The 20,785-nt window shown below is 38.8% G+C and overlaps 1 protein-coding gene across 3 annotated transcripts in view; it reads left to right on the top strand.

Moving 5' to 3' along the window:
* Positions 1-20,785, top strand: part of relt (RELT TNF receptor) — a 42,734-nt gene that overhangs the window by 8,294 nt on the left and 13,655 nt on the right. Inside the window, exons 1-6 of one of the 3 annotated variants that reach the window (XM_061719259.1) lie at positions 13,758-13,901; positions 16,970-17,044; positions 17,119-17,211; positions 18,664-18,848; positions 19,242-19,294; positions 19,405-19,659. In XM_061719259.1, the coding sequence (XP_061575243.1) occupies positions 17,003-17,044; positions 17,119-17,211; positions 18,664-18,848; positions 19,242-19,294; positions 19,405-19,659 (628 nt within the window). In that variant the 5' untranslated portion in view covers positions 13,758-13,901; positions 16,970-17,002. Of the gene's footprint in view, positions 1-13,757; positions 13,902-16,969; positions 17,045-17,118; positions 17,212-18,663; positions 18,849-19,241; positions 19,295-19,404; positions 19,660-20,785 lie in introns of those variants that run through there. The other 2 variants (XM_061719258.1, XM_061719260.1) reach the window with 2 other exon arrangements.

Consider the following 20,785-nt stretch of genomic DNA (forward strand, 5'->3'; position numbering starts at 1 on the left):
ATTTGAGCTCTCAACAAAAATTAAATTGTCTGTGGAGTCAATATCTTGGAGCCAATGAACATCGCATAAATAGTTTTGTTATTTGGATAATTATAGCTTACATACTTATACTATTGAATTTAATGAGAATATAGATACAATTCTTCTAATGTATTTTTTCTTTTAAACACAGTGAGACTTTCTTTTTCATTTTATATTTCTATTTTAAACCCACCACCTCTTTCCAGGTCTTTAAAATGCATTAAAAACTTTACAGCAGATGTATGACTAAATACAGATGGTATCATAAAAGCCTTGTTTTCTTCATATGAGCTCAACCTCTGAGACAGATTTCTGCTGTTCCAAAAAACAGTAATTAACTGAATCCTCCTTATTTGTTTCACAAATGGAGATAACACGTTGTAAGTGTTGTTATCTATGTGTGTGAAATTGGGAATTGTTTTTCTTGTTGTGTGTGTGTTTAAAAAGTGAGTGTACAAATCGTGAATCACTGTTTAAGGTGTTTGCAACACGAGGAGTTGATTTACATCCTCTGCTAATGATGGTGATGATGTAAGGGAAAATAGCAAACCGTGGAAAATCATGACTCTGTTACATGCTACTCTGATTGCCACATTAGATGTTTTGAGTGTTGTTTTATTTTTAGAAGTGCTTTGTGGTTGGCTTTACGAAGATTGAAAGATATCTGTGGCCTTGTCCTTTTATGAAAAATGTTAATTTAATACATTTAGACTAAGACAAAATATTTTCCTTCAGTATTTTATTGAAGAAACTAATAATAAAGCCTTGCCAAGCAGTAAAACAAGCTCAAATCATTACCACTCCATCAGATCTTGGCATCTTGTATGAGGTATTTGTGCTGATAGTCTTTGTTTGTTGGTAAAAATCAAATTTTTGGTCGTGCATGTCCAAAAAACATTGTTCTGGATTCTTGTGGTATTCTTCAAATGTAGAAGTGAAATAGTTGATGCAACTCAAAACATGCTTTAACCCACTTAGGATGAGGCAGAAAGTGAGGAGAATTGTGGAAGATGGCCCTCATTCTCTTTGTAGCTGGTTTGAGCTCTGAGAGGGGCTGCAGAGTTCCTCTGGCAACGAGAGACATTTATAAGACGTCATTTATCCCCAATTGCCTGACATCGACTTAGGCATCAATATGGACTGTCTTTCGTTTTTATTTCATGTAAAACATGACCCATGACTGGTCTTATTAAGTTTCTACTTTTGGTTAGACAAAGACCGTTTTTCAACATGGTGGATCATGAAGTTCAGTTCATTTCAGCTCAGTTCAACCATGTTCTTCCTCTTGTTGACTCTGAGATTATATTCATTCCCGGATAGACTGGTCTTGAGTATTTTCAAATTGTAAATAGTCTCACTCATTGTCTAAATTGTTGAAGAAATTTACATCATAAACCCTTCTCAGAATGATGTGCAGCAATGTTTGCTAAGATTCTTCCTGAAGTATTCCCTCCTTTGCATTGTTCTAATCAACAACTGAGTACTCCAGCCCAGCAAACTGCCCAAACTTTTGCTTTTATAGAGACAGCCATCTCCATTTTTGGTTATTTTATTAAATGTATAATGACAAGTGTAATATGCAATTTTTTTTGAGGATGTCTCTCCTTAAAACAGGGGCGTCCAAAGTCGGTCTTCAAGGACCGCCGTCCTGCATGTTTTAGATGTTTCCCTGTTTCCACACACCTGATTCTAATTAATGCTCGTCATCAGCTTGACTTTAAGGTCTGCGTAACTCTGTTAATGACACATCCATGTCTGTCAGGGAGCGTTAAAGCACGGAAACATCTCAAACCTGCAGAACACCGGCCTTCAAGGAACAACTTTGGACACCCCTACACATGACTGTAATTTTTGTCACTATTTTTTGTTGCTGCAAATTCTATAAACCTTTCTCTACTGAGGTTGGATAACTGAATGTAGTTTCAGACATTTGTAACATAAAACATGCCCCTGAATGGGTATCCAGTGTTGGACTGGGTTTGTGTCATAGACTAATGGCTTTTTAGGGTCTTATATTATTATTGACAAAATTATATCTTACAAAAAGCATGATTGAGAGTCACTGACAATTGATCAAAATTTGAATGTTCCTATTTATTCATAAACAAAACTGTGGTTGAGACTAAATTGTATATTTATGACTTTTAGTGAAAAATGAAATTTGTAAAGACCAAAATCAAATTGTGTTGTGCTAGCGGTCTTCTTCGTATGCATAGTTTGTTAGTAGTAGCTGCAGGATGAGACATCATCCTGCTGTCTTGTCAGTTCGTTCTCCCTTGTTCCAGTTAGTGATGTCTGTCAGGCAAAGTGTATCAGAGACACAAGAGAAGCCTACTAGGTTTCTGCTGGTGTACAGTTCCACTGGAAAACATGACTACTGACATCACACCAACCCAAGGACAGAGGCAAAGACTGGCAGATGCAAATAAGAGATGTTGCTAGAAACTGAGGGAGGAATAACACCTGCCAATTTATCAGACACTCTACCATAGTGAGACGTTGTCTAAGCACTAACGTACGGTGTTGGCGTAAATCAGCCTTACATTTGCTGATAATGGGCACCTCCATAGAGTCAAACAGAGAGTATGGTTCTCCCAATGCGCGTCGTTGTTATACACATGCACATTATCTGCCGGTCCACAAAATGTGTGATGAATAAGAGTATAATTACCTTAAACCTTTCTTGCTACCTCAGTTCTTTTCCATTGTATTTTACTTCTCTGGACCGTAAGATAATACTCATGTGCATCACAAGGAGGTGTTCCCCAAGGCTGCGAGAGTGTGTTTGACCTTGTGGGCTAAGCAGGTAGCCAGACATGGTTAGGTCTACTTATGTCATGCCAGAGAGGGAAATCGATTTTTTTCATCCATCAATTTTTGCGTGTTTAGATGTGAGCGTTAGTTTTAATCCGGGTGAAGAGAAAAGCAGGACTGAAAAGTCTACCTAATGGGTTAACCTTTATGTTTCCTGCGAAGATGAAATTGCAAAGAAATGTATGGAAACAACCAATGTTTTCCATTTTGACTGAGCATGCACTTCTGAGATAATCTAGTTAACGTTAAAGAGGTCTTTGGGCATAAGACAAGGAGTGTGTTTACTATGCTTGGTTTTTAAATTCTTTTTTTTTTTCTAATCTTGCTCTGATAATGTATCATTGCAACCACAGAGCAAAGATCAGAAATTTGAAGCTATTAAATCTCAGTATTTGATTCTCTGGAGAGTCACCATTATTCAGTTTTAGGCAGTTTTTGGACAACGTGGAAACAAAAAGCTAAATCCGACCTAGCCTTCAGTGAGGGCTAGTCTGTTAAAGCTGCAATAGATCATACTGTTTTAAAGCTTTTTAAAATTGACCCAATTATGCCAGTGATGAAACACTGTCAATGGCAAACAACAGCTGACTGCAGTGTTCACTACTGTATGAGTCGACTCCAGTCAGAGCGACAGTGTAGTTAAGGAATATGGTACATATCTAACGCTAAACTCCTTGATAAAACATTACGTATGCATGTTGTTGAAAATATTCAAACTCTAACTCTGCAGTGTACTTTTTTCAACATTGAAAGTGAACAAGGGTCCTCCTGGAGGTGAAAACTTGTGTAAGACAACATTCAGCTTCTTGCTCAGTCATTCTCTGATTTTATTCTTTGCTCTGTGACCTTGTTCTTTCACCATTGCTTTCTTGGGTCCTCTAGTGTTTTCTGTAGCGATGTCCACTGTAGCTCTATGAGCTCGATTCATGTTGCTGACGATTGTTGTTGATGTGTGACAAGGTGCCACAAAGCAATGTGCAGTTTTTGGGAGAGACTTCTGTGATGTGAGTTTAAAATTATAATGGGTGGTATTTGTTGATGGTATCGGGGGAAGATCGTAAAAATTCATAAAAAAAACCCATCTTGGTCTCATTTAAACAACTGTCTTAGCTGAATATGACGCCCAATGGACTGATTTCTATGTACCAGTAAAAGACTAGGGGTACATTTTCTGGGATTAAAACAAAGGTTTTCTAGTTTTTTTTTTTCTTTTCCTCCCATACATCTTACTTCAACTCTTCTGTATAAAGTAATGCAAATTAACAACTAGCTGTAACCTGGAAGCGGCTAATTACCTTCCAAATCTTCCAAAACAGCAAACACTCCATGTAAGCTAAAAAAGACAGGCTAAGGCTGACTGATGTAGGACCCATGATAATAGATCAGTCATATTGCATCTTGTCTAGGTCCCGTCTTTGTTTTGGGCACTATGTTTACAGCACAATTGTGTACACGAACGGACGAGACAATTTGATCAAACAGCAAGTTTATATAAGGATTTTTAAAAATCCCTACATGTTCCATCGGTACACCCAAGCAGAACTAATGCATTAGAAAACGACTTCTCGGCCCTGGAGATAGCACCTGCAAAGCGGAAAGGCCCTAGGGCCAGATGGCTATCCAACAGACTTCTTCAAAAAAAATGTCATACCATCTTTCCCCCTTTACTAGTGTAAGTCCTTGAAGAATCCCTTTCACTTAAGACTTTGCTTCTGAAACTGTGCCAGGCAGTTATTTCCATAATTCTCAAAAAGGGGAGAAACCTTTTAGAGTGTAATTGATTTTGCCCAATTTATCTCCTTAATACTGATGCAAAATTCCTCACCAAAGCTCTGGGTGTTCTTCCCTCCATCATTTCACCTGATCAAATGGGTTTTATCAAGTTTCATCACTCCTTTTTCAATGTCAGATGCCTCTTTAATGTCTTTTATAGTCCATCTCCACCAGGAATGTCACAGTTGGTCCTTTCACTTGACACTTTTTTGTATTACTATTGGGCTATTAACATTAGAGTATTGCTGTGTTGGATGTATAACAAATATGATAACACAGACACTGAATGGCCAAATCTTGAGGGCACATCCTTAAATTACATTTCTTTGAAAGCCTTGCTTAGTTCTAAGTTGCCATTTAAATGGCCCATTTCTGATTTTACATCTAACCCAGATGTTTCAAACTCATTCAAGATCTGGAACCAGTTTAGAAGATCCTTTTCACTCAGATCGATCACGGGCTACACCAGTCGCAAAAAAATAATTTCTTTACTCCATCATTGATAGATGGGGTCTTTGATAGGTGGTCCAAGAGAGGCGTGATCTCATTGTGTGATCTGTGATCCATGTCCTCCAACTTGTCTGAAAGACTACATTCTTAAATTGGAATTTAACTAGAAAACGTATTATTCGTTAAATATATGAAATATTGTATTTTCCTAATGCGACGCCTTTGGACGTCCTCAAAAACAAATTGGAGATTTAAATAAGCCCATCACAGATGGCACTTGGTATAATTGAATATAGGGATTCTTCTCCTATTCTATTTGTCTCAGACATGCTGTTATCCAGTTCAAGGTTGTGCATCGTCTGCACTGATCTAAGTTAGGCTTTCTAAGATCAAAGCTGATGTAGACCCCATGTATGATTGATGTGGTCAAGCTCCAGATACTCTTTTACACATGTTCTGGACATGTCTGAGGCTCTGGCAGTCCATCTGTGAGACCTTTTCTAAGATAAATAATATATAATATAGCACGAGCACTATTCACAATGAAGAGGTACAAATAGTACAAACGTACAAATACTGTGTTTGACTCGCAATTGAAATTCAATGAAAACACTGACGGCATTGTAAAGCGGGCAAACCAAAGGACCCATCTGCTGAGGAAACTCAACTCTTTTGGTATCAGCAGAAACATCTTGTGTACCTTTTATCAAACTTTTATTGAGAGTCTTTTAACATTTTCCTTTATATGTTGGTTTGGTGGTCTATCTATGAAAGACAAGAAGTGTCTGAATGACATTATCAGAGTTTGCTCTAAAATTACTGGAGTCCAGCTTAAAGACTTCTGCTCTCTCTGGAAAGCACAGGTGGTGCAGAAAGCAGACAGGATACTATCCCACCCTGATCATGCTCTGGCCAGTCTCTTTGTAATTAAGCCCTCAGGTCGGCGGTATTATGTGCCGGTGCGGAAAACAAACCGCTATGCAAATTCTTTTATTTGCTCTGCCATAAGGCTGCTAAATGCACAATGAATCTTGGAGTTATCTTGCCCTGAACTACTGTAAACTGTGAACCATGAAGTATTTGCATCCTGCTCTGCTGTGCTGTCACTGGTTGTGGTTGTTGTTGCTGATGTGATCGTGGATATTGGCTGTTTGGTGTATTGTGTTTTGTTGCTATGGACAGACCGACTGTAGAAATGAATTGCCCTTTGGGACTAATAAAGTATTCTGAATCTGAATCTGAATCTGATAATATATACAATCTAGTTTAATGATGCTTAGATAACTGTTATAGTGTGCATCTTTGTAAATTGTGCTTGAAAACGCATCTCTCTGAGATGACAGTTACATGTAATGACAAGTTCCCACTGAAAGGACTGCAAATGTTTATATTGTTTTTGAACTAGGGATGCAAATTATCGATTATTTCATTAATTGATAGTTGATAACCTTATCGATCGATCATCGATTAGTTGATAAGCGGCGTTTTTCCGCCATCTGAGATACAAACATAATTTTTTTTGCTTATATAAAACACAAAGGACATTTTAATGTATTCCTTAATCAAATATTTATTTGATACAAAAGTAACAAAAAGACATTTTTGTACCACAAGGAATATAATATAAAGTGCACTTCAAGGCTATTAGTAGTAGCAGCAGCCATAATAGTGTCATTTGTGTCAAGCAAATTTTAAGTTCTAGTTACGTTTTAAGTTAGAGTTTTGGCAGTGTTCAAAATAAAATTATGAGACCTGCTGTATTGGAGCACATTTTCTTTTAGTTAAAACTGTAGCGGGGACAGATGTTTAGAGAAACCTATGTATGTACCGGGTGAAGGCTGATTTATGGTTCCGCGTTACAACGCAGAGCCTACACCGTAGGCTACGGCGGCGGCTCTGCGTCGATTTAAGGCGAAACCATAATTCAGGCTTTAGGGGAACATATCGGAGAACAACCAGAAGAATATAGAGTGGATTAAAAATAAAAGTTAAGCACTGAGCTACATGTGTCTCCCGTCTGGGCCATTGCAGACTCATTGCCTGAGCATGTTACTAAAACCAAACATATCCGCCGTCTCTTTCTTCTAACTTTATGTGCGCGGCGCAGCGCGTTGTGTCGCATTAAATGTGGTCCGGGCGTAATACCAGCTGGTGAAATTAAACGAAAAAAAAAAAATAAATAGATTAATTGTAATCGTTAATTTTAATCGGGTAATTTCATAACGGCAATTAATCGAAAATCGATTAATTATTAACATCCCTATTTTGAACCTCATTGTAAATAAGCAAAGTTTCATGTTTCAGTAATAAAGAAATGTGTGTTACTCACATCCCATGGAATTGAGGTTTGTGAAGGTTTTTTGAATTTAGTCTGCAATTAATATTTTTTAATATTCCATCAATTGTATCTGGTCTTGCGACTTCAGCTGTTAAAGTGAGGGTTCTATTCCATGTCACAACTAATCAATAAAGACGTCAATTAAGCAAATGGCTCACCATTTGTAATGTTTTTTTCACCTCTCCAAGTTTGCAAGTTGAATATAGCAGACATGTAAACATAACTGAAATATATCTTTGTGTCTAGAGGTCTAGGCGTGAACCTAAAAAGAAAAAATGGTCTCATGTTTACCCGGAATCCTTTTATGTGCTTGACGAAGACAGCTTATTATTCTGAAGCCGACAACGTGGTGGCCAGATCCCTGATCCCCCTGCTGCTCAGTCATCTTAAACCGAAAGGCAAGAAGTTCCACTCATTCTTGTCTTTCCTCTTTTGTGGTTCCTTCCTTCCTTCACAGCTTCATCCAGGAGGATTTTTTAGCTCAGCTGCAACATGACATCAAGGAGCCAGAAAAAGATGTCTAACACGTTTAACTCCTCCTTGTCCATGTTTTTGTCAACCTCTTGCCATTACCTCTTTATTATTACTATTTTTAGCTCTCCTGAACAAAACAAAAAAATGTGACTTGTCATGTGAGATTGTATGTGTCAAAAAACAGCACAGAGGGTTTTGGATAATTGCTGTCTTACAAAGTTTAGGAAAAAGTTGCCATACTCCTCTCCCTTTCCTTTGATCTGTCTTAAATAATTTTATCCTTTGTTTTGTTGTTTTCATCATTTCACATAAAATGACGAAGGCATCGTGGTTGCTGGTGTCTTTTGGCATCTATGTTGTGTTTGCTGAGATATTCTGGGAGGTGTTAATGTCCTTTTGCATCCGGTTCTTCCTCCCCTCAAGCCTCCTCTCACTTTGCCTCAGCTCTTTTTTTCCCTTCATCCCCCTCATAAACCACCCATCCATCTGACTGAAGCCTCCAAACCAAAGCACATGGCAGACACAGGGGTGAAGCAAGTTGAGAATATGAAAAGGGAAACGTGCAGACAATAAAGTGGAATTACAGGACTGACGGCTCAAACGAGCCTGCAGGGACCGGAAGAGCATGTGAACGACTTGTAAATGAGTCCAAGGATGTGAGACAATGTTACAACAAGCAGACACAGAATTCCAATCTCTGTGATTATGTAAAGCCCGCGTTGAAAACTCCTGAAAGAAAGACTTCTTGGTAGACCTTACACACTCCATTCTGCCCGGCAGAAGATCATTGGCATTCTTATAAACAACGATACTTGTTATTCGGTTGGATGTATTGGGCAAACGGAGAACAATCAGCTTTGGAAGAAGGAGAAAATATTTCCACTTCATAAAGTTGCACAAAATAGTATGTAAACCCTTTGGAATTAACTGTTTCCTTTTGTAAACATTGTTCTTCCATAAAAATGTGATCTGATCTTCATCTAAGTCAAAAATAACAGACAAACACAATCTACTTTATTGATAATAATAATAATAATTAAAGCTGCAAGCAGCGATGAAGGGGCCCTCGCACCCTTGTGCACATTCAGGCGTGCTGCAGGGGAAGCGTTTGTATGACTTGCATGTAGATGTCTTCAGGCCTGGACATTTAGTGGATGACAGCACCCACGACTCTCTATATCAAACCATTCAAAAGTTATGGCAGAAAGTAGGAACTTTCAGATTTCGACCAATCAGAAGAAGGGGCGGGGCTAATTTGCACCAATTAGGGTGAAGGAGTCAAAACCGAGTCAGATGACACCACCCAGGACTCTGTATGTCATACCATTCAAAAGTTATGGCAGAAAATAGGATCTATGAAATATCGACCAATCGTAAAAAGGGGCGGGGCTAATTCATGCCAATGAAGGTCAAATACTCAAAACCGAGTTTGATGACACAACCCACGACTCTCTATGTCAAACCATTCAAAAGTTATAGTAGAAAATAGGGACTATCAAATATTGACCAATCAGAAGAAGGGGCGGGGCTAATTAAGGCCAATGAAGGTCAAGTACTCAATACCGAGTCAGATGACACCACTCATGACTCTTTATATCACACCATTCAAAATATATGGCAGAAAGTAGGAACTATCAAATATGGACCAACAGATGAAGTGGGGGAGCGCTTTTTAGTGGGGGGGAAACTGTTCCACAGGCGTGGTGCAGATGAGCAGAAGGTTTGACCCTCCATGGAGTCTTGTTTTTGGGACTCGGAGGAGCAGGCTGCCTTTAGATCTGAGGGAACAGGTTTGTGGAGTGATGAGGTCTTGCAGATATGGTGATGCGTGTCCGATGATGCATTTATGGGTGAGTAGCAGGATTTTGTAGTTAATCCGGGAAGAGACTGGGAGCCAGTGCAGTGTGTGAACAATGGGGGTTATGTGTTCGTATTTACGGACTCTCATCAGGACCCTGGCAGCGCTGTTCTGAATGTATTGCAACATCTGAAGCTGAGAGGCAACTACTTTTTCTAGTATCTTGGACAGAAAGGTGAGGTTTGAGATGGGCCTGTAGTTAGCAAGGACCTCCGGGTCCAGGGTTAGCTTTTTGTGGAGGGGACGGATGACAGCAGCTTCAAGTGGAACATGCCCAGTTCGGATTGAAAGATTTACAGTCTGGGTGATGATTGGGCTGAGGATGGGGATGTATGACTTGAGCAGAGCAGTTGAGAAGGGGTCCAAGATGCAGGTGGATGGATTAATTCCTCTGAGGGCTTCCTCAATGTAGCTCTGCTGAACCCCAGCGAGACATGGGAGGGATGGCGGACTCCCAGGCAAGGGGTTAAAGGCAGGAAGAAACAGAGAGGAGGACCTTTGCATCAGCGAGCAGATGTTGTTGATTTTGGATCTGAAGAAGTCAATGAAGCTGTTGCATTTCTCCTCTGTGGCTTCAGTGGAAGAAGATGGTTGTGGCCTGAGAAGATGGTGGTAAAAAGCTGCTTGGAATTACCAGTGTTTTTATTTATTAGGTTTGAGTAGAATTTTGACCGGCCATCTTTCAGGGACTGTGAATAGGCCTTTTGATGTTCCTGAAAGGCCAGCTAGTGGACAGTGAGCCCAGAGTGTCTGGCTCGGCGCTCTAGGACACGGCCCGCTGTTTTTAAGCTTCGTAGTTCCTGTGTGAACCAAGGGGCGGAACGTTCAAATTTAACCTCACGTGTCTTGTCAGGGGCATGGCGGTCAAAAACGCCCCTCAATGATCTATTGTAGTGGTCCACTAGCTCATCCATCGTTGCAGAGCATGGACAGGCGATGCGCTGGAGGTCTGTGATCATGGTGGTTGGGTTTATGCGTTTCCAGTTCCGGAAAGTTATTTGGCGCTTAGGTCTGGTAGAGGGCAGTAGAAAATTCAAGGCCATAGACACCACTTGGTGGTCGGACACACCCAGATCGTAGACCTCAAGGCTACTGATGGGGGCTGAGTTAGTAATAGCCAGATCTAGGGTGTGGCCTCTGGTGTGGGTGGGAACCTTCACATGCTGCTGCAAACCAAGACATTCAAGTGGACCCATGAATTCTGTTGCAAGATTGCAGGAGGGGTTGGCCACGTGGTTATTTACATCACCAATGATGACAATGTTAGTTGACATGGTGCAGAGTGATGTGAGCAGATCATGTATTTCAGGGAGGAATGGGGAGTGTGGAGGTTTGCATTTGAAGGCTAGACATTCCATAGCGGTAACACGCAATCATAATTTCTCGTGTCCCTATGCACAGCCATTAAACATTCATGATGCTGGAGGGAATCGTTGAGTGATAAGGTTAGTTAAAAAGCTAATAAAACTAACTTCAGACAAGCATTTTTGGTAGTTCTGGATTAAACCAGTCATCTTTACAGTACTGCCTCAGCTCAGGCACATTTGTAAGAATTTTTTTTATTTTGTCTGTTTATCAACCATTATGTGGTTGATTTAACAAGCGCCAGCAATCTTACTTTTGTATTCAGGCTGATGCGGTAGTAGCAAAAACTTGCAATACCTAGACTGGCTGCTGATGGCTGGCTGCAAAAGTGCCATGTTAAATTGTTCAACTTTATAGCAGAAATAAACATATTTACATCCTGAAATAGAATAAATATTCCATTATGAAATAGAAGTATCATGAAATGAATAAATATGCCAATATGAAATAATTTCTCATGAAATAAAAAAAGTTGTCATTTAAAAATAAGGATTTTATTAATTCATTTTGTATTTATTTAATTGTCATATTGATGTATTTAATTGAATATTTAATAATTTAAGTATTTATTTAATTTTGAATGAAACAACGTACATTCCCTGCCTTCATTTCTGGCTATTTTCTGAACAGCTGTAGTGGAAATCGCCATAATTTATCAAAGACTAATGATATTTTTGTCAATTTCTTCAACAATGAGATTTTCTTTTTTGTTGTTTTGAAGATAAGTCTTGCAGGACAAGATTAGTGGAGTTGCACGCGATCAATGGAAACACCGACCCCCTGCAGCGTTACCTTTATCGAGCTTTACAAGATTCGATTTTCTTTTGTGCAACATATATAAAGTTTTTAGTATTGTTCTCTCCAAACAATTAAAATTACCAAAATTACCAAGGCACCGAGATTGTGAGTTTCATTTGGAAAGAGCTTCACAAGTTATTTCTGCCTATGAGTTTATTTTACATATATTTAAGTTACCAGTCTTTTCATTGAACTCTATTCAAGAAAGCCAATAACCACATTTCTTCAAATGTTGAACCCATGGACATTGTATGTATGAGTGAAACTGTGTTATGTGTGAGGGACAGAAGGCCATGCATGGACACGCGAGCGGACACGTGCCTGCAAAGCCAGTGGAGTTTCCAAATGTGGTGGTTTCTATTGTAGTGGTTTTTATAGAGAAAACATCAAACTGGATTTTAATGTCAATGCATCACATTCACAGATGCTGCTGGTTTTTGGTTGCCTGGCTGTTAATGGTTGACTTTGAAGGCAGTGGTTAGTCAGTTTAGCAAATTTTTAACTTTTTTGTTTTTTTTTAGTATGTGCTACAAGATGCACCATCTAGTCTTTTACTTCTGGAAAGTTAGCAGACAACCTGGAACACTCTGAATTAGATATATTTAACAATGCACAACGGAAAAATAACTTTTAGCAAATCATTTTGCACTGAGTCCAAACTTTTCAAAAATGCTCCATAATTATATATCATTATACATGCATTCATCACACAATACATGAGTTTTCTTTCTCTGCTGCATTTTAAGTTCAGCTGTTTTAGTGACTGCTCCTCGGGAGGTCAAGTGAGGTCCTTTGTGGAAAGCCAGCATTCTTCAGGCCCCGCAGCTCAGTCCAATTTGTTACTTGACACTTTCTAAAAACAGAAGTATTTAATTGTGGGTACCATTTTTGTTTTTCCTCTCTCTATCATTGTCGTTTCATTGATAATTTTTTTTCCTTTTTCAGTTGTGTGTGTGCATGAGGGTGCAATACAGATGTATGTGCGTGTGTCTGACTTGTAATTAGAATCGTGCTCTGGTCTGTATGGCATTTTAACAAATGCTTCTATATATAAATATAAATATATATATCTTATTATCAGCCCAAGGTTTTAGCAGTGTCAGTTCATGCCAATTTCTCCTCTTTCCATTTGCTCTCTTCTTCTTAATGTCTCTGGATTGGCCCCTGCCGTTCAGCCCTGTGCCTTTTCTTTTTTTCTTTTTTTTCCCCCAAGCTAGTGGTTTCTCCGTTGTTGCTTTATCTTTCTCTTCCCCCCTAAAATTATGCCTTAGAAGCCTGTCATTGGTATGATGGCTTTGGTGACTGGACTGAAATCATAATCTCGTTACATTTTTTATTTAGTTGTTTGTGTTGGGCACATTTTGGCGTTGGCAGGAGGTGATGGAATTCCAGATGTGTGAGTGTATGCAAATATAGTGTGTACAAGACCTTGTTATATAATCACTGGACATGTGATTTATTAGTATTACTTTATCAGCCTAGGTGTACATACAGCACAAAATGAATGAAAGGTTTGAAGTAGAGAAGTGTTGATGAACCTGCTGACTTTGTCAAAGGTGAAGAGCAGCCTTAAAGCAGCCTCACTCACACAAATGTGCAACACACACACAGACACACACACAAATGTACTGCTTTGGCTGTCACAGAAGGGGCATGTGCTGAGGGCGTTAGGGGTGTGTCTGTGGTCACAATGACTGTATAAGACACTGCAGGTACTGAGTTGTTCATTCATCTACACAGGCTTGTGTATTTCACATCCCTTCTATAACTTTTATATTTGATTCTAAGATTTGAATCCCCATCATAGGTAGATTTTCATACATTTTAACATTTTTGCATTTTACATTTTTCTTTTTTTTCAAATAAGTTTGACAGTTTGACAAGGTGTTTGCAAAGCAATTGCAAGAAAGTTAGAGCATATTTAAGTTTGGTCCTGATTCAGCCTTTCCAGCAGTCAAGCATCCTTCCTGAGTTGCCACAGCAACTTTCCCAGTCAGCTGCTAGTCTGGGGTAAGTATGCTGCTCAATCTTTCTCCTCTGATGATTTTGTCATTCTTCCTCAGTCATTAGTTTCCCCTCTTTGTTTGCTTTTTGTAGCATATTTTGCCCAAATACCTATTATGTTTTTACGCTGGTCAGTGGCTGGGCATATTTGAGGCTAACCGCTCAGTCAATCATGTGTTTCCTTCCTTTCCCCTAAATCATTTGAAACGATCAATCAGACTTTGGCTTATTGTGCTGTGTTTAGTTATCTTGTGTTTTCGGTGATTGAAATTGATAACTGCTGAGGTTGACTTTTTTATGTTTTTACAAATCTTCCATTCATGTCTATAATTTTATAGTAAAATTTCTTATACCACAAATAACCTGCTTTATGGTGGCAGGCGTAGGTCCTCCAAAATAATACTGGTGTGGTGTAGATTCAAAGCCCTGAAATTGTGGCCACAAATGAGCGCACAGAGCATAGAATGTTGTGGTACAAAAGTTGTTTTATCTTATTATCTAGTGTTTAATCAAGAAAGTCATAGGGCACATGATGTAAAAATTATTACACTTAATTATTCTCACATCAAGAAATTCAAAAAGTATCTTGACAAGATGTGGTGACATTTTCACAGGCTTCTACACAATCTCAAATATTCACTAGTTTCTTTGAGTTGTTCCTAAATTTAATTGGCCTTGTCACAATCAAAGATGTGTTAAAGAATATCATCGGGCAAGCCCTGAAACTCTGAAGGCCTATAGAATTATATTATTTTCTCCACTACATATTTAAAGGTGGTCAACATGTCATTTTTTTGATTCATTAGACACTGAAAACTAGAATCTGAGGTTGAATCAATGACTGGATGTTGTAGCTGCAGCCAAAACTTAAAGGAATTGGGGATGACATAAGTTCAAGAAATTAATTAGTTAAACCCTGTACAGAAACATTTTCTGTATGAGCACGTCGATGTGTAAGGAGGTCCTTTGTAGTGTTCAGTGGTGTTCAGTGCTATTTCAGATATATTTGGTCAAATATTTGTTTTGGAAATTCAAATATTGTTTTACTTTAACAATATATAGCAGTTTTTGACTATCCAAACTGATGGGGGAAAAAATAAAACTTTTTTAAACTTACTTTAATACCTGGAAATACTCATCTCTGGGGCAACTGATTTAAAAAAAAAAAAAGAAATATTGAGAAACTTGGCACGTGTTGGCAAATGAATGTGTTGCAGAATTAATCACTACATGAAATGTGCATGTGTGTCTAAGGTCCCAATATAGCCAAAGAAAATCCCTGGTTCCTTCACAGCTGTGCCTAAAAAGGTGCTGATTCATGTTAAATGTTATTTACAGTTTTAATAAATGCTCCTTACCTCCCAGTTGCCACTGCACTCTTGATAAGTCTGAAAAATGACTCAGGTGTTTTTTGCCATGGGAGTTTGTGTGGTTTTTGTGAGTCAGCATTCTTGTGTGCGGTGTGTGTTTTCTAAGTGTGTGTTTCTCTGAGACAGTGCCATAAGGTCACTTATGTTTTATGTTATTGTGACATGTTTAGGGATAGATGTCATTTGGATTTTTTTCAACACTGATATTCTCATCAATGTTTTACTCCATAATTAGGAACTAAAGATATGAAGTGGAAAAAAATGCTTAAATTAAAAAGGGGAAAAAAAACTTTATGCTTTTCCGAAGCTAAGAGAATAGATTGTTTTTAATGAACAACATTAACATTTTAACAAAGTTTACTCAAGGAGTAAGATTAGCTGATCTACAAGTCATATTGTCTTGCACATAGAAATGCTTAGGGGATACTGTTACTTCCCCTATCTCTGCTGCAAAATGTAGTACAACATGAAGGATGTCAAATATGGTTTGCTGGGTATTTTCCTACTGTACTTCAAACAAGTTGGAGCTGGGAGGCAGCGGTTAAGACGTATAGAGGCTTAAATACACAGAACTGCTTAAGGCTAATAGGGTGTTGTATTTCCATGTGATTTTAGGATGCTGTTGGTGTTATCTTCTTCACAATCACCATGTTTTGGCATATAGTGCATTTAAGGTTTCCCCTTAAGTTTAGTAACTTGAGCCCACACTGATGAAAGTCTCACCCATTCAGCCATGACTGACCGTTTACAGGCGCGTACAAAACCAATGTGTGTCAAAAGCTAGTCACACATGAAATGTTATCATTCAAGTGCTGGAAAAACAAGCGCCATCAATCCAAATTCTGGGGTGAACCCAACGAGGAAATAAGAAATATTTTAGTTCATCGACTGACCACAAGGGGCCAGGTCCAAAAGCGAGTCGCCCTTCATTGACCTCCAAATAAACATATTTTCAGACTGTTTCAAAAAAACTATTTTGGTCTCCATAGATACATTTCACATCCACAAACTTACAGGGGGAGAATTTGTTCGTACCGCATTAGGTGAAATTATGTAAAACAATACATTTATTTGGAGCACAGAATTTTGACTAGGGGCCTGTTTAACCAATGGCGAGCTGTCATCACTTCCTCATCAGTCATCGTCATGTTACTAAGTTTGACAAAACAGTTGGCACTTTGTGGTGACTCGGCACTAGCTAAATGCAGTAATCATTTCTGATTTCAAAAATTTTAAATGTGATTTTCTGCTGCGAAAATCACGTCACCAGCGATGGGAACCCCAGCTCTTCCAGTGGGGGTCAGCATGTTCGGGCCATCTTTCTGAGTGTCAAAATGAATAATTAATACTAATAAAATGTATTTCCCTTCAGGGATTAAACAAGTATTTTTTTTAATTTAACTGAAAACAAATTAAACAATATAAAAACATTAACCAGCATTATTGCTGTATGGTACTGACTTAATTAGGTCCAGATACCAAAAGGTGCCAGTACTTGATACCCATCCCCAGTAATGTTTTATATTTTGTACCTCTCATTGTAAAATGCTCATAATCATTGTTTATGAAATGAAATGATAAAAGATGTTTAATTTTTTTATTTTTTACTTTTTAATACATTTGATGCCAACAGCTCATCATCATTTTTTCCCCAATGTATTTAACCTTTTTTGTGATTTTTTTTTTTTTTTTTCTGTCCTGTAGATCATATGTACATAGAAGAATACATTGAAGAAGATGAGGAACCACCTTTGCTGCTCAGCTCTTGTCCTCCTTGTGGTAAATACATTTATATGTTTACTGTATGTGTGGAGAACTTGTTGCATCATGGCTGACTCTAGGATGTGTTTTAGGTCTTCAGCTGTGGAGGGACTGCAGCAGTGCAGTGTCGGTGGGGGGAAGGGTGTGGGTGTCTGCAGTGCCCTGCAGGCCAGGAGCCATCCAAGGTGAGACGACAAACTGAAATGGGAGTAATGACAACTCCTTTGTGCTTTCTAGTGTACTTTCCGTCTGCTAAAAGACTTCAACCTTTCACCTCTTGTTCCGATGTTGTCTGTGTAATGAAACGAGTGCTTTGAAAAGGTGGGGCGCTTTTAAAAGTTCACTTGTTTCGATGTACAATATCTGCTTACTCTGTATTTGGGGGAGTTAAAAGAAAAATGGGGTAGAGTTAGCAAATGACATGTGATACTACACTCTACATCTGATGTGGAAAACTTGGTGTGCAGATTGACAAAGCTTACATAAAAGTACTTCATATTATCCTGACAAAAACTACAATTCACGACTGAGACATTTGTATTGTTGTTTAATGGTTTATTCCTTTTTAAATCAACAAACCACACTCATAAACTAAGTGCTGCAGTCTGTCACGCGAACACATCACATTTACACATACTGCTGCTGTCGGGGACAGGACACTCCTGATTTTTAATCTCAACCACATTCTCCTGGTTAAATAAAGGTTAAAAAAAAATAAAAATGAATAACATTTAGCCGTGCAGACTGATTTTCATCCGCAGCCACCGGCAGGATGATGGCATAGAAATGATGAAACTGCAGAAAGCTTTGGCAGAAATAAAACAATAGCATAATCAAGTGGCTGATTTTTAGAACAAACTACTAAAACACATACAGGATAAAACTCAGACAACACCCACCCCTTAAAATCACAACAGCATTTTTGATAAAATATTAACAACTGTTTTATAGATCAAAATCTAATACACAAGTAAAATATCATCACATAAAACAAAATGTTTTTCATTCATAAAAAGAAATTTCATTTAAGTGGACATGCCATGCTTTTCCACTTTTTTTAATTCGAACAGTACTTATATATGTCATATATTTCAGCCAATCAAGTTGTGGCTATGCATCAAGTGCTAGCCATTGAAATCGTACATGGGGACAAGATATTTCTTAGTCATAAAGTCATACTTCAGATCTGAGCTCAAAGATACATGGCTGGTCTGAACTAGCCATAGTTAACAATGAAATAAATCTCTACAAGTATTGTTTATTTGGTGTGGAGCTCAGTTTTCAGCTCCCGGAAGGCAGTAGGAGTAGTCTATGTTCATAAGCCACCTCTGAGACTCATGGAAACCTTACAGAAACTCAGCCAATGAGAAGGACCTTAAGACAAAATCATTGAATTTAGGAAAATGGCATCCCTCGTGTTTTTTCCTCCCATTCTAAAGTAATTACTGTTTGTAGATATAATGGGTGCAAAAAATGAAAATTCTACAACGATAATAAAAGTTATATTTTTTTCTTTACCCTGTATATTCAGACTTTCTTGGATAATCTTTCTCCTAATTACAGTGCAGCTTACCAGTGCCTTCTCTAATTCCCAGTCATGTTTTCCTGAGTTTAGAAGTTTTGCTATTTCTTCTCAGGCTTGTGGGCAGCCACAGATTCCAGCAAAGGAAGTGCAATGTCAGCCTTGCCCAGCTGGAACCTTTTCAGATTCACCGGACACTAAACTGTGCCGACCTCACACCTCCTGCAAGATCCTCGGCAAAAAGGTTGCAATCTCCGGCACTGCAGACTCAGATGCCGTCTGTGGGGACTGTTTGCTAGGGTGAGAAACTGCTGCTCTCTTTTTGAGGATCAACCTGGTCGCTCGCCAATCTACACACAGCTCAATGTGGCTTCACATTTAAAGGGCCTTATTTCAGCATCTTATAACTTATAAACTTTTGGTATAAAAGAATTTCTGTTTTCCTTTTTTTTTTGGCCTTTCGAAAGAAATAAAATCACAGGGAGGCACACGCAGATGCATACACTCCAACATAAACCAGTACTGTAAATCATTCACCATAATGGACAGGCGACATCAAGGGCAATGCTCTGTTTAACTTAACATGCCTCAGTCTAAAACCGCTGATTCATTTTTCATAGCCTCTCATGCTTTTTTTCACTCTATCCATCTCTATAATTATCCTCTTTACAATTCTTTCTCATTCATTTGCAGTTTTCACTCCACTGCCACAGGGCAGGTTTCCACGCAGAGTCCCTGTGCGAAAAGTAAGCAGACTTCTGCATCTCTTCATTTCATCTCACTTCAGATAAAGCCATGTTTTTATTAGCCTTTGTTTTGTTCATATTTCCTGTTCTTTTCCTCTCCTTTCTTTTAGCAGAGTCACATATCAGAGTGGTCCGTACGGTAGGGAAAGGTCCGTCCAGTGGTTCAGGAGGACCAGCCAACAGCACAGTCGTGCGCAGTCCAGAGGAGAAAACAGCAGAGTATGCCGTGTTTGCTCTGGTGCCCGTCTTCTGTGTGATGGGCCTGTTGGGTATCCTCATCTGCAACATCCTGAAGAAGAAGGGTTACAACTGCACTGCTGAGAAGGAGGGAGGAGATGAAGAGACTGCCACACCACAGAAAGAAGGTAAGAGAGACAGAGGAGAAATATGGAAATGGAGATGGAAGGTGGCTGAAAAGTGATTCTGGTATATTTTGCCTGTCGAAGTGTCAAAGTAGCCTACAAACATGTGCCAACAAAGTCTGTATGAGAAGTTGGTTTTTTTGTTGTTTTTTTTCTTCTCTGCTGGTTTTAACTTTGACCAGTCCAGGAACATTACATTTCATGCGTGATTTGTGGTGTCCTTGTAATTTTCATGTTGGAAGACGGTGAAAACTCAATTAACTCATCTGGTCACTTGGTGTTGGAGAGAAGGCAGTATAAAAAGAAGTGAAGGGAGCAGAAAAAGAAAGGGATACAAAGAACAGAGATAATATCGGCCAATGGAAAACCAAAGACAAGGGGGATCAAGCAGAAGAACAAATACTGAGCCACCACACCCATTCTCTGGCGTTTGTATAGTCTAGTTCTACACAGTGCAGGCGAAGATACCTTGCGTAGCATAAAAATTCCTTACCCCTTTGGCCCAACAAAAGCAATTAAAACAAAGCCTAAACAATTGTACATGTAAAGCAGCAACTCACTTTGCAGTATTAACATCTGGCCAATCTCGATGGCTGAGTGCACAATAGATCTTTCCTCCTCCTCCCCCTCTGCACAAACTCACAGTGCTGAGCAGGCAATGTGGCAATATACACCCATTTTCACATTAAGCTGCTATTAGTGTATTTACTGTAGTGTGCTTTACCTATCTGGTTCTCACGCTTCAATTAACACTCCTCAGGGCAAGCTTTTATAGAAGTCTGGGAAAGGATTCCTCAGGGAAATGTGGATTTTTATGCAAGATTTTATGCAAGATGCTGCGTTTGGAGTAATTTACAAACGTGTGTCAGAGAGGGTTCAACATCAAGCGAGCTCATCTAACAAGCAATAAAGGTTTGTGATGCAACCATCGCCCCAAACATGGTTTAGTTAAACAGTCACAGACAGACACACATGACACAAAGGAAAATTATTTTACTGGAATCTAATCAGAAGACAGAGCTCAAGAACACATTTTCTCTTACCTCACTATTCAGTAAGCTCTCTACTGTTTTAGCTAAATATTACACTCTGCTGCTGTTGTGCAAGATACACAGGGATATCATATCAG

This window comes from Cololabis saira, chromosome 4, assembly GCF_033807715.1.
Source record: "Cololabis saira isolate AMF1-May2022 chromosome 4, fColSai1.1, whole genome shotgun sequence".
Lineage (NCBI taxonomy): Eukaryota > Metazoa > Chordata > Actinopteri > Beloniformes > Belonidae > Cololabis > Cololabis saira.